Source organism: Mandrillus leucophaeus, unplaced genomic scaffold (assembly GCF_000951045.1).
Source record: "Mandrillus leucophaeus isolate KB7577 unplaced genomic scaffold, Mleu.le_1.0 Scaffold29, whole genome shotgun sequence".
In the NCBI taxonomy this organism is placed as follows: Eukaryota; Metazoa; Chordata; class Mammalia; order Primates; family Cercopithecidae; genus Mandrillus; species Mandrillus leucophaeus.
Window position 1 is genome coordinate 1,199,508 of NW_012103031.1, and position 12,892 is coordinate 1,212,399.

The 12,892-nt window shown below is 42.2% G+C and overlaps 1 protein-coding gene across 1 annotated transcript; it reads left to right on the forward strand.

Annotated features, from left to right (window-relative positions):
- Positions 1 to 2,485: 2,485 nt before the first annotated feature.
- Positions 2,486 to 8,873, forward strand: LOC105543704 (gap junction gamma-3 protein). Its single transcript, XM_011985736.1, has 2 exons — positions 2,486 to 3,266; positions 8,542 to 8,873. Exons 1-2 carry the CDS (start codon positions 2,486 to 2,488, stop codon positions 8,598 to 8,600), a joined length of 840 nt encoding a protein of 279 aa, XP_011841126.1. The 3' UTR covers positions 8,601 to 8,873.
- The last annotated feature ends 4,019 nt before the right edge of the window (positions 8,874 to 12,892 follow it).

Consider the following 12,892-nt stretch of genomic DNA (forward strand, 5'->3'; position numbering starts at 1 on the left):
GGAGGGGCTCCCTGGAGCATCTTTTATAAGAGCACTAATACCATTCATGAAGGTTCTTCCTTCAAGGCTTAATCACCTCTTCCTATGGTTTGATATGGTTTGTTTGTTCCCACCAAATCTCATGTTGAAATTTAATCCCTATAGTTTGATGGTGTTGGGAGGCGGGGTCTGGGGGGGGTGTTTGGGTCCTGGGGGCAGATTCCTCATGAATGACTTGGCGCCATTCTTGTGGCAGTGAGTGGGTTATTACTCCTGTGAAACTGGATTCGTTCTGGAGGGAATGGATTAGTTCCCTCAAGAGTGGGTTGTTGTAAAGCCAGGATGTCCCTCGGGTTTGGTCCCTCTTCCCCTTTGACCTTCCCTGCCATGTTTTGACACAGTATGGAAGCCCTCTACAGAAGCTAAGCAAATGTGCAGCTTGCAGAACAGTGAGCCAAATAAACCTCTTTATAAATCACCCAGCCTCAGGTACTCCTTTGTGGCAACACAAAATGGACTAAGACATCTGGTAAAGGCTCCACCCCTTAATACTATCACACTGAGTACAGCACTTCCACCTCATCTGTGGGAGATATGTTCCAAGACGTCCAGTGGATGCCCAAAATTGTGGATAGTACCAAACCCCATATATACTATGGTTTTTTTTTCCCCATATGTACATCTCTATGATAAAGTTTAATTATAAATTAGCACAGTAAGAGATTAACAACAATAACTACTAATGAAATAGAACAGTTGTGGCCAGGCGTGGTGGTTCACACCTGTAATCCCAGCACTTTGGGAGGCCGAGGCAGGTGGATCACAAGGTCAGGAGATCGAGACCATCCTGGCCAACATGGTGAAATCCTGTTTCTACTAAAATACAAAAAATTAGTCCAGCGTGGTGGTGTGCGCTTATAGTCTTAGCTACTCGGGAGGCTGAGGCAGCAGAATCGCTTGAACCGGGGAGGCAGAGATTGCAGTGAGCCAAGATTGCGCCACTGCACTCCAGCCTGGTGACAGAGTGAGACTCTGTCTCAAAAAAAAAAAAAAAAATTGTAACAAAAAAAAAAAAAAAAAAAATTGTAACAATATGCTGGCATCACTATTCATGCTCTTTGGGACTATTCTTAAGTAAAATAACGGTTACTTGAACACAAATACTGATAGTCGATCTGATAACCAAAATGGCAATTAAGTCACAAACTGGCAAGGAGTGTCTACAGCGTGGATACCCTGGACAAAGGGATGATTTGTGAATCCTGGGTGGGATGGTGTGAGATTTCATCATGCTACTCAGAACAGCACACAATTTAAAACGTTAATTTTGTATTTCTGGAATTTTCCATTTAATATTTTCGGACCTCGGTTGACTGTAGGTAACTGAAACTGTAGAAAGTGAAACCGCAGATAAGAGGGGGGACTACTGTACTAGGTTCTAACATATGAATCTTGATCATCATTCAGACCATACCACATAGTCTTCTGGATGTGAGGGTAAGCAGATGAGTGAGAATTTAGGCTAAATGGGGACGGTTTGAAATAGCCGCTGGGCATTGAGGAAGGCAGCTGATTAGGACAAATATGGAGACGGTGAACTTGGGCTTGTAGCCTTGTGGTATTTTGGCTGGGGAACAGAGGGATTTCTGAAACCTGTTCTTGATCATGGTCACCTGTCACCATGAGGGAGATATATGCCCAAACAACAATGGCAAGTGGGGGTCAAAATCTGAATTTCTATCTTGTCAGTTCTGTCTCTGGCCCCAAATCCTATAGTATGGAATTCTGGTAAATTCTGCTGGGTTACCTTCCGAATGTTCTCTTCTTCCTCAGCTTGTAAGGCCTAAGAGACTCAGACTAAAGCGAGCCTCGATGCTTGCTCTGTTCATTTCATCCATCACATCTAGCCCCATAACCTAACTACCTCTCAACTTTACCACTGTGATGGGAGGAGAGGACATCCAGATACACCTGTGATAATCCAAGGGCATGGAGACAGAGAAAAGAAGACAGCAAGAGAATACACATTCCCTCTCAGCATCAGCACTGATTTGCTTAAGATGATGCTGTTAGTAGCACCAGGCCTGGCAGCCATCAGCTAGGGAAGCAATAGCTTTCAAAGGAAAATTAACGAAACATCCCAGTCTACTCTCTTAACGTTTAGCCTTTGGGAAAGGGACAGAGGGAGGAAAGGAGGGAAAGAGAGAGATGAAGATGTATCCTGATCTCTCCAACCTGAGAATTCCTCTCCACTCCAGCAGTACAGAAGGGGAGGGCAGAAGAGACAGCCACACCACACATACTCACTATTATTATTTCATAGATGATTTCATTAAGTAGTAAAGAGGTGCCATCAGAGTTTTGGTGTTTAATCAGTCAGATACTTGGAGAGGAATAAAAAATCTTGCCTTCAGTGATCCTTGGATTAGAAGTGACAAGGTAGACTGGCGCTCCCCCTGCAGGACAGTGAGCAACACTGATCCCTTGTCCTCTGCTCCAAAACAGGATGTGTGGCAGGTTCCTGTGGCGGCTGCTGGTGGAGGAGAGCCGGCACTCTACCACCGTGGGGCGCCTCCTGCTTCCCGTGCTCCTGGGATTCCGCCTTGTGCTGCTGGCTGCCAGTGGGCCTGGAGTCTATGGCGATGAGCAGAGTGAATTCGTGTGTCACACTCAGCAACCGGGCTGCAAGGCCGCCTGCTTTGATGCCTTCCACCCCCTCTCCCCGCTGCGTTTCTGGGTCTTCCAGGTCATCTTGGTGGCTGTACCCAGCGCCCTCTACATGGGTTTCACTCTGTATCACGTGATCTGGCACTGGGCATTATCAGGAAAGGGGAAGGAGGAGGAGACCCTGATCCAGGGAGGGGAGGGCAACACAGATGTCCCAGGGGCTGGAAGCCTCAGGCTGCTCTGGGCTTATGTGGCTCAGCTCGGGGCTCGGCTTGTCCTGGAGGGGACAGCCCTGGGGTTGCAGTACCACTTGTATGGGTTCCAGATGCCCAGCTCCTTTGCATGTCGCCGAGAGCCTTGCCTTGGTAGTATAACCTGCCATCTGTCCCGCCCCTCTGAGAAGACCATTTTCCTGAAGACTATGTTTGGAGTCAGTGGGTTCTGTCTCTTGTTTACTTTTCTGGAACTTGTGCTTCTGGGTTTGGGGAGATTGTGGAGGACCTGGAAGCACAAACCTTCCTCTTCTAAATACTTCCCAACTTCAGAGAGCACCAGAAGACACAAGGAAGCAACCGATAGCCTCCCAGTGGTGGAAACCAAAGAGCAGTTTCAAGAGGCAGGTGAGAAGGACACCCTCTCTTCCTGTCACTGATGTCTGTGTCCTGATGATCTCCTCCCGGGGCAGGTCCCTCACCTTTCTGGGAAGTACAACTTCTGCATGTTACAAAGTAGGTAACCAGGTTCTAGGCACATGTGTTCTGACCGCCACTCCCAACCTTTTTCTTTGTTCTCTCTTGCTTTCAAAATCTACCCCAATGTCCATCCCCATCAACTTGATGGTTCCTTCCAGTGAACAAGGAACCATCCGTTGTCCCTCCTGAACTTCCATTTAGGTCTCTCTCCACTTAGGAAAAATCTCAGCTTCTTCTCGATTCTCTACTTTGCAGAGTTATAAAGACACCCAGCTTGCCTGAAGGAAATCCTATAATTGAATCTTCTTCCCAACATCCAGTGAGTGGGGATTCATGTCTGTGACAAATTAGAGGCTGTTGAAGGATCTCTAAGGGCCCCGTGGGCCATGTAGTCTAAAGCATTTCCTGACTGTGCCTTTTCACTGGAATTTTCTGGTGTCAGCATCACAATTTTTATGGGCTTGGTTCAAGAGTCAGCCAGCAGAAGCCTCCCTGAACTGTGTCTCTCCTCTGCCCTGCTTAATAAATATTGATGAGTATTCCTCATCAATATTTGATGTTGCTTCCTGTTGACATTCCTGTTGCTGAAGATAATGCCCCTTCCTGTCTCGGTGGCTTCATTTACCTCTTTTCTGTTTTTCCACATTCTCTGCTCCCCTTATCATCAAAGTTTTGTAAATGAATGCCCTTCAGACCTGCAGCATATGTCATAAGCCAGAAACTCTGGGCTTCAAGCATATATAAGTCAGTGTCCTTTAATATCTAGAGATTTATTCAAATGCCCAGCCATATCCTTAAGGAAGATTACCGTGAATTCAGGGGCTTAGGCCCCCTTGATCACTGATAACTCTGATTTCTGCTCAATTCTCATTCTTCATTTCTGCAGTTCTTGTTGCAGCTGTTAGAATTGTCTCCAGCACAGCAGCAACTCATATGCTGGACCAGGTTCCTACTTTTGAAGTTCATAACCCTCAATGCCACACAGAAAAGGCAGTAGAGTTCTACTGCTCATTTGGGAGTAACAGCAAGGGAGGCTGACATCACAGTGTGATTCGGCAGATAATTGCAATCTGAATATCAGCCTTCTCTAGTCTCTTAAGTCGTTTCTGTTGGACACTGTTTTCTTCTTCTCCTTCTCCTTCTCCTTCTCCTTTTTCCAGAATGCTGCCCCCTTTTCCAGTTTTCTCTTGCCCTGAAATTCTCAACAAAAGCAGTTATCTCTTTTTTTTTTTTCTTCTTTCTGAATCCCAAGTTATCCCCAAGTAAGTTAGGGGTTCCCAAGAGACGCTTTGGCAATAACTAGGAAAAATTTTTTTTCTTCCTGCTACACAAGTTCTTCAGAAGAATCCCTCATCCACTGTAGCCAGAGCCCAGCCACAGTGACCAACGAAAAACACAAATGGCATCATTTGGAATTCTTCCTTATACCACCCCTTTTAAAACAGCTTTATTGAGATATAATTCATACAGCATATAATTTATCCACTTAAAGTGAGGCAGGAGAATAGGGTCTGGAGGCAAGGAACCTAAGGCTATTTCACACCAACTTCCTAGGACAAAACCAAAAGGAAAACCTTAACTTTCTATGCCTAAGTAACAAAAGGACCAGAGGCTACTCCCTTTGCAACCCCCCTCCACAACCTTTTCTGGTGGAAGGAATCACAGCAGATGGGAAATTGCCTGTCCCCAACAAATCAGGCTGTTTGCAGATAAGTCTTCCTTTGCAACCTTGTAATTTCACCCTAGCCTCTGATTGGTTGCTTTCTGCAAAGCATGAACTGGCCAATGGGAAACTTCTAGTGGGTATTTAGAGCCAAGAAGATCCTGTATCCGGGCCCTTGAGCCACTGCTCGGGTTGCTCCCACACTGTGGAGTGTACTTTGGTTTTCAATAAATCCCTGCTTCATTCTTTCTTTGCTTTGCTAGGCATTTTGTCCAGTTCCTTGTTCAAAATGCCAAGAACCTGAACAACTTGCAGTTATGACCCTCTACCGGAGACAAAAAAAAAGTATACAATTAAATAACCTTCAGTATATTCACATTGTATATCCATCAACATTACCAATTTAATAACATTTTCATCATCTTAAAAAAACCCTACCCCCTGTTACTCTCAACCTCTTATTGTCACTCGAAATATGCAACCATCATATGGTTTTGTCTCTATTGGTTTTCCTACTCTTTCATACAAATGGAATCATGCAATATGTGGTCTTTCATGTCTGACTTCTTTCACTGAGCATAACTTGAGGTTCATTCCTGTTGTGGCATGTTTCGGTATTACATTCCTTTATATGGTTGACTGTTATTCCATTGTTAGGATATACCACATTTTGTTTAAGGAGAGGACACATTTTGTTTATACACTCTTCAGTTTCTGGACATTTGGGTTGTTTCCATTTTTTGGCTCTTATGACCACCGCTGCTGTGAACATATGTGTACCACTTTTTTTTTTTTGGATGGAGTCTCACTCTGTCACCCAGACTGGAGTGCAGTGGTGTGATCTTGGCTCATTGCAACCTCCACTTCCTGGGTTCAAGAGATTCTCCTGCTTCAGCCTCTTGAGTAGCTGGGACTACAGGCGTGCACCACCACACCCAGCTGATTTTTGTATTTTTTGCAGAGACAGGGTTTTGCCATGTTGGCCAGGCTGGTCTCAAACTCCTGACCTCAGGTGATCTGCCTGCCTCAGCCTCCCAAAGTGCTTGGACAACAGTCTGAACCACCACACCTGGACTCAGTTTTAGTGTTGTGTGAACACATGTTTTCAGTTCTCTTGGATAAATACCCAGGAATAGAATGTTTGGGTCATAAGGAAACTCCACGTTTCAACTTTTGAGGAACTGACAAACTGTTTTCCACAGCAGCTGCACTATTTTTACATTCCTATCAGCAATGTGGGTACACTTTTTATTTATCTATTAAATTCTAGCCATCCTAGTGGGTGTGAAGTGGTATTTCATTGTAGTTTTGATTTGCACTTGCCTAATGGCTAATGACATTGCACATTTTCCATGTGCTTAGTGGTTATTTGTATATCTTCTCTGGAGAAATGTCTATTCAAATCCTTTCCCCATTTATAAATAGGGCTTGTTTTTTTTGATATTTTTGTTGTTGCATTGTAAGAGCTCTTTATATATTGTGGGTATTAGATACGTATCGTATGTATGATTTCCAAATATTTTCTCCCATTCTATGATTGTCTTTCACTTTCTTGATAGTGATGCACAAAAGTTTTAAATTTTGATGAAGTCTAACATCCATTTTTTCTTTTGTTGCTTATGATTTTTGTGTACTACCTAAGAAACGATTGCCTAATTCACAGCCATAAAGATTTATGCCTATGTTTCCATAAGAGTTTTATAGTTTCAGCTTTTACATTTAGGTCTCTGGTTGGTTTTGAGTTAGTTTTTGTGTATGGTGTAAGATAAATGTCAAACTTTATCTTTTGCATGTGGATATTCAGTTGTCTCAGCATTATTTCTTTTTTAAAAACTTTTTTATTTCAATAGGCACATAGTAGGTTATATATTTATGGGGTATACAAGGTATTTTGATACAGGTATGCAATGTGTAATAATCACATCAGGTTAAATGGGGTATCTATCACCTCAAGCCTTTAGCCTCTGTTATAAACAATCCAATTATACTAGCTATTTTATAATGTGCAATTATTTTTGACTATAATCACCCTGTTGTGCTATCAACTACTAATTCTTATTCATTCTTTCTATTTTTGTACCCATTAACCATCTCCACTTTCCCCCCCTACCCTTTCCATCCTTGGTAATCATCAAAGAAGATATATAGATAATAAGAAAGCATATGAAAAGATGTTTAACATCATTTATCATTAGAGAAATGCAAATTATTGACGTTGGGGTTAGGGAAGAGAAATACAAGATAATACTGGAGAATTTTGTAGCGGTAGAAAAGAAAGAAAGTGCTACTCCCTCTTCCCCACAAAATGACAGGAGTTCGTCAAAGGGACACAGGTGTCAACTGAAAAAGCTCCCAGTGGCCTACACAGGAATAATCTCAGCAGTAAAACAACATAGTATTGGATTATAACCCAAAGTATAAAACAAGAATCAATGAGTTCATAATATAAATAATAAATAGGAGATAACTGACAAATTTCTCATACAGAAGAATGTAGATACTCCACCGCAAGGAGGTGAAATATAACTACTCACTTTTTTTTTTTTCATTTGAGATGCAGTTTTGCTCTTGTCACCCAGGCTGGAGTGTAATGGCAGGATCACTGCAATCTCTGCCTCCCAGGTTCAAGCAGTTTTCCTGCCTCAGCCTCCTGAGTAGCTGGGATTACAGGTGTGTGCCACCATGCCTGGCTAATTTTTGTGTTTTTAGTAGAGACGGGGTTTCACCACGTTGGCCAGGCTGGTCTCGAACTCCTGACCTCTGGTGATCCACCCATCTCAGCCTCCCAAAGTGCTGGGATTACAGGTGTGAGCCACCGTGCCCACCAACTACTCCCTTTTTAGGCATGGGCTGCACATAGTGACTTCCTGCTAAACAGTAAAATAAGGGGAAAGGGGGAAGAATAACTTTACAGGCGAGAAACCCGTCAAATACTACCTCAGCTGGGTGATCAAGGTGATTGCTTAACATCAACAGTGATAAGCAATATTGACAGCATGTACCCTGGATATGATGTGATGATGGTTTTTGTTATTTTCCTGTTCTAAAATTTCCATGGGGCTATTCTTTATATTTTCTATTACTTCTCTGAGACTTTTTAACTTTCCATTTGAATAGCTGCTTTATAGTCTTGATAATTTCAACGTGTGGCAACTTACATTCTGCATCTGTTACTTTTTTATCCAACGTGAGTTGGGATTTTCCTGGTTCTTCACATGCCAATTAATTTCGATTGTATCCTGGACATTTTGAATGTCATTAGGATGCTCTGGGTCTTGGTTAAGTTTGGTGGAGGATCTTGATATTTATGTTTTAAAAGGTAATTAACCCATTTGGGTTCAAGTCATAAGTTTTGACCAGCCTTCTGAGGGTTGTGGTTCCAATGTCAGTTCAGTTTTCAAAGCCTTTGTAGTACTCTTCCGACAGGTCCCACATGAGTGCCACCTAAAGTGTAACCCAGGGTCCTTCGGTTTTTGGGTATGCATGGTGAAAAAATTACCCACTTGTAACTGTTATATCTTGAATTTTTGTTTTAAAAAGTTCCAGGAAGAAGCTCAGCCCAGGAAAAACAAAGACCAGTTGGACCCAGAGATGCCTGAGTTGGAGATGAACTTTGGCCAACTTTCCTCATCACTATACTAAAAATCCTGCCCAAGGAGGAGCTTAACCATTTTCTATACATGTGACATATGTAGAAGCATGACCGACAACTGGGACTGCACTGCCTTGACTCCATCTGTACATACAGTGACTCAGCTAACCAGACTAATAAAAGCCATGTTTGCACCATTGCTCAGGGAGGCAATGCTTTGGGGAATTATTCCCAGTGTCCTCCTTACTTATTGCAAGTAATAAAATCCCCCTGGGAAATCCTCCTTGGTTGTGATCATTGGACTGTCACCTGCCAAGCAATTTAACCCATTCATTGTGTGGGTAATGAAAGGCCAGTCTGGGACATGAGAACTGGGCCCATAGTTTAGTTCTCAAAGTCTTTGGCATGCAATTTAGGATGAGATTCATCATACCTAAAAAGGGAGATAGTCTCAACAGAATTCTAAAATTACTTAAACATCAGAGGCAGTGTAGAGAAGGTGTACTTGGTGGTATGGTAGGTTTTCTGACAGGAAACAAAAGATGGAGGTAAAATGGAACCAGTCTTTTCTTTCTGAGAATACTGCAACATTGACCATAGCATGAAGCCAAGGCTATACGGTGAATAAGCTCCTCCTTGGGCAGGATTTTTAGTATAGTGATGAGGAAAGTTGACCAAAGTTCCTCTCTCTGAAGTAAGAAATGTAATAAAGGAAACTTCCAGAAATAATAGATCATCTGGAGATGTTGGGCAGTGTATTTGGAAAGTTATAACTACCAGGTATCAATACAATAAGCTTAGTTTGAATACAATAAGCTTAGTTTCTTTTTAAAGAATTTATCCTGCTCAGTGTGTTCTCTGAGATCCTTGGATTGGTTTGGTGTCTCACAGATTTTGGAAATTCTCAGCCATTATTTCTTGATTTGATATTGATATTTTCCCATCAGTCTTGGATGCTGTGTTCTGTTTCTGTGACTCTTTTTTGTGTGTGTGTGTTTCAGGAATTTCTATTTACCTACCTTCAAGTTTGATGTTTTCCTCAACTGTGTTGAGTCTCCTAATGGGCCTATGGAAGGCATTCTTCAACTCTATATAATTTTTTTTTTTTTTTTTTTGAGATGGAGTCTTGCTCTGTAGCCCAGGCTGGAGTGCAGTGGTGCAATCTTGGCTCACTGCAAGCTCTACCTCTCGGGTTCATGCCATTCTCCTGCCTCAGCCTCCCAAGTAGCTGGGACTACAGGCGCCCACTAACACGGCTGGCTAATTTTTTTGTATTTTTAGTAAAGACGGGGTTTCACCGTGTTAACCAGGATGGTCTTGATCTCCTGACCTAGTGATCTGCCTGTCTCAGCCTCCCAAAGTGCTAGGATTACAGGCGTGAGCCACCGTGCCTGGCCTTATATTATTTTTATAGTTTCCATTTTATTTTTCCTTATAATTTCCATCTATTTGCTAAAATCACCCATCTGAGCTTGCATTTTGTTTAACTTTCCCCTTAGGGCCTTCATCACATTAATCATAGTTATTTAAAATTATCTGACAGTTCTAATGTCTATGTCTTATGAGTCTGGTTCTAATGATTGTTTTCTCTTTGAACTGTGTTTTTTTCTTGCCTTTCCGTATGTGTCTTTTCTTCTTTCTGTTAAAAGTTGGACATGTTATATATTTTTTTGCTTATTTTTTCAATTCCTTCTTCATAGTATGAAGTAAAAAAAATTTTTTTTATGCTTGGAGATGAGTGTGTCTTTCCTTCTGCTAGGACTTTAGTGCTCTTGAGTGCATAGCGGTGGTTTGGTGGTATCAATCTAGTCAGAAATTGGGCTAGGTTTACAGTTTGTTGTTGTGGTTATCCTTAGTGCACAAGAGACTTCAAATTTCTCCAGAGATAGCTTATGTGTAGGGTGTGGGCTTTATTTTGAAAGTATGTTTTAAGGAGGGCTGTATTTATGTCAACTCGACACAGAGTGGACAGTGGTAATTTTGTAATATCTCAACTTTGCTAAGCTAAACTATGTTTCCCAGAATTTCCTTTCCTTTTGTTTCTGGTTAGAATAGCCCGGAAAAGACATGGTTGTGTAAGTCCTGAAGGGCAGAACCGAAGCATCCCTCCAGTTTTATAGTTGAAACGGTGGTGCAGGGACACTAGGTGCTACTGCAGCTCATGCACTTTGTCACCAATCAGCTGGTTCTCCTTGTTGGGATGGGGCAGAAGCCTTCCCCTGAGTCATCTTCAGCTTTTTTGATTCCTGAGCCATGTGTGTGTCTAGTCCTGTGGCAAAGAGTGTCAGCTCCTCTAGCAAGGATACTCGTATCTTTAAAGTTGGAGACAGTGAAAGAATGACCAACTCGTGTCTTAGGTTACAATTCATTCTTGCTCTTCCCTACTTTATGTTCATCTTCCCTTCTTAATTGCTTGCCCTGTGAACATAAAGAAACATAGTGATTCCACTTCTCTGATTGAACCTTGGCTGGTACACAGACTTATAGACATTTTGTGATGGAGAAAAATTGTGAATTAGGGAGACTCACTAAAGAAGGAAGGTAATCTCTGGTATGGCAAGAATGAAGACATAAGGATTTTAAGGAATTTACCTGAAAATATTTAAATGACCACAGTAAGGGGAATAAATACTTTGCAGGAATGCTGAAACTTCTCATCCAATACTTAGGTAGACATACAGACACACAGATGCCATAAACACTCATGGTAAATATCAGTAACTGTTAAGAGCATTCCTTCCTGCTTGGTCCCTATTAAAGAACCAGATTCCTTCTCCACAGAGTATTCCAACTTACAAAGAAAATCCATTCATTAGTTGTCTAATTTAAATTGTTTTAGAAATATTCAGTAGAACTTTTAGCAATAACCCTAAAACAGATATCTCAAGAACCCCTTTTTCTAATCATTTAATCATACTACTTACTGAGAAAAATTATTATGGGAAATGCAGTATTTGATATTGGGACATAAGAAGAATGAAAAATCTGTTAAATAAGCAAAAGCCCATTAGCCTGAGGCTGTCTTGGTACTTGAGTTCTTATATAACAAAATACAACGTGACTTAGTATGTAAACGAACTGAAGTCTGACTTACTCTCTCTCTATATATATATATGTTTTTTTTTTTTTTTTTTTGAGACAGAGTCTTGCTCTGTTGCCCAGGCTGGAGTGCAGTGGTGCAATCTCGGCTCACTGCAAGCTCTGCCTCCTGGGTCCACACCATTCTCCTGCTTCAGCCTCCAGAGTAGCTGGGACTACTGGCACCTGCCACCATGCCTGGCTAATTTTTTGCATTTTTAGTAGAGACAGGGTTTCACCGTGTTAGCCAGGATGGTCTCGATCTCCTGACTTTGTGATCCGCCTGCCTCCGCCTCCCAAAGTGCTGGGATTACAGGCGTAAGCCACCATGCCCGACCAACTTACTATATTTTTATAGCAAATAGCTGGGTTTCAGCCAATCACAGCCAACCTTCAGCCAATAACAGACAACCAACTGATCAGACCATACCCCAATAAGGCAAATGCCTCATCATATCATTGCGAAATAAGGCAGACACCTAGATGTTAACTAACCAGGTGATTTCTCTACTTTGCTTCCTACAAAAGCTAGTAGCTCATACTGCTGGGCAGAGCTCTCTGAACCTCTTTTGGTTCTGAGAGCTGCCCAATTCATGAATTGTTCTTTGTGCAAATAACTTCTACTAAATTTGTCAGTCCAGAGTTTTTATCTTTTTTTTAAACAAATATCATTCACAAGAAAAGGAAGAAAGTGGGAAGAATAAAAAGCAAAGCACCTCAGAAACACAAGATCAAAAATCCACTTAAGGGATATAGATAATTCCCTGAAACAGGCAAGCATATTATTTGTTGAAAGCCTCCATGGATGTTCTTTGGGATAGCAAAATGGTTGCTACTTTTCAAATTGGATACCAAAAAGGCAATATATCTGCATCTCTGAATCCAAATCATCCCCACGTTAGCCAAACTCCAGGCCTACCAACACAGATCCTTCAAGCGTTCCTGGCATTCCAGGCCCCTAGGCTGCAGCTCGCCCAGAACTCCTGGGACTCTAGAAGTTAAATCGGTCTAACTAGCAGACAAACACAGACCTGAACACTCAAACTTGGAAAGAAAGGCCAAAATTAGAGGCACTTCCCCGGTTGGCTCCACCAGGGGTCACAACGTCCAGCCCTAATGCCTTGCCCAAGTCCTCTCTAGCCTTCCACGGGCATTTCTGGGTCTCTATACCTGTTTGGAGGAGCCGCTCAACGGTTCCGTCCTGCCCCGCGCCTAGGCCTG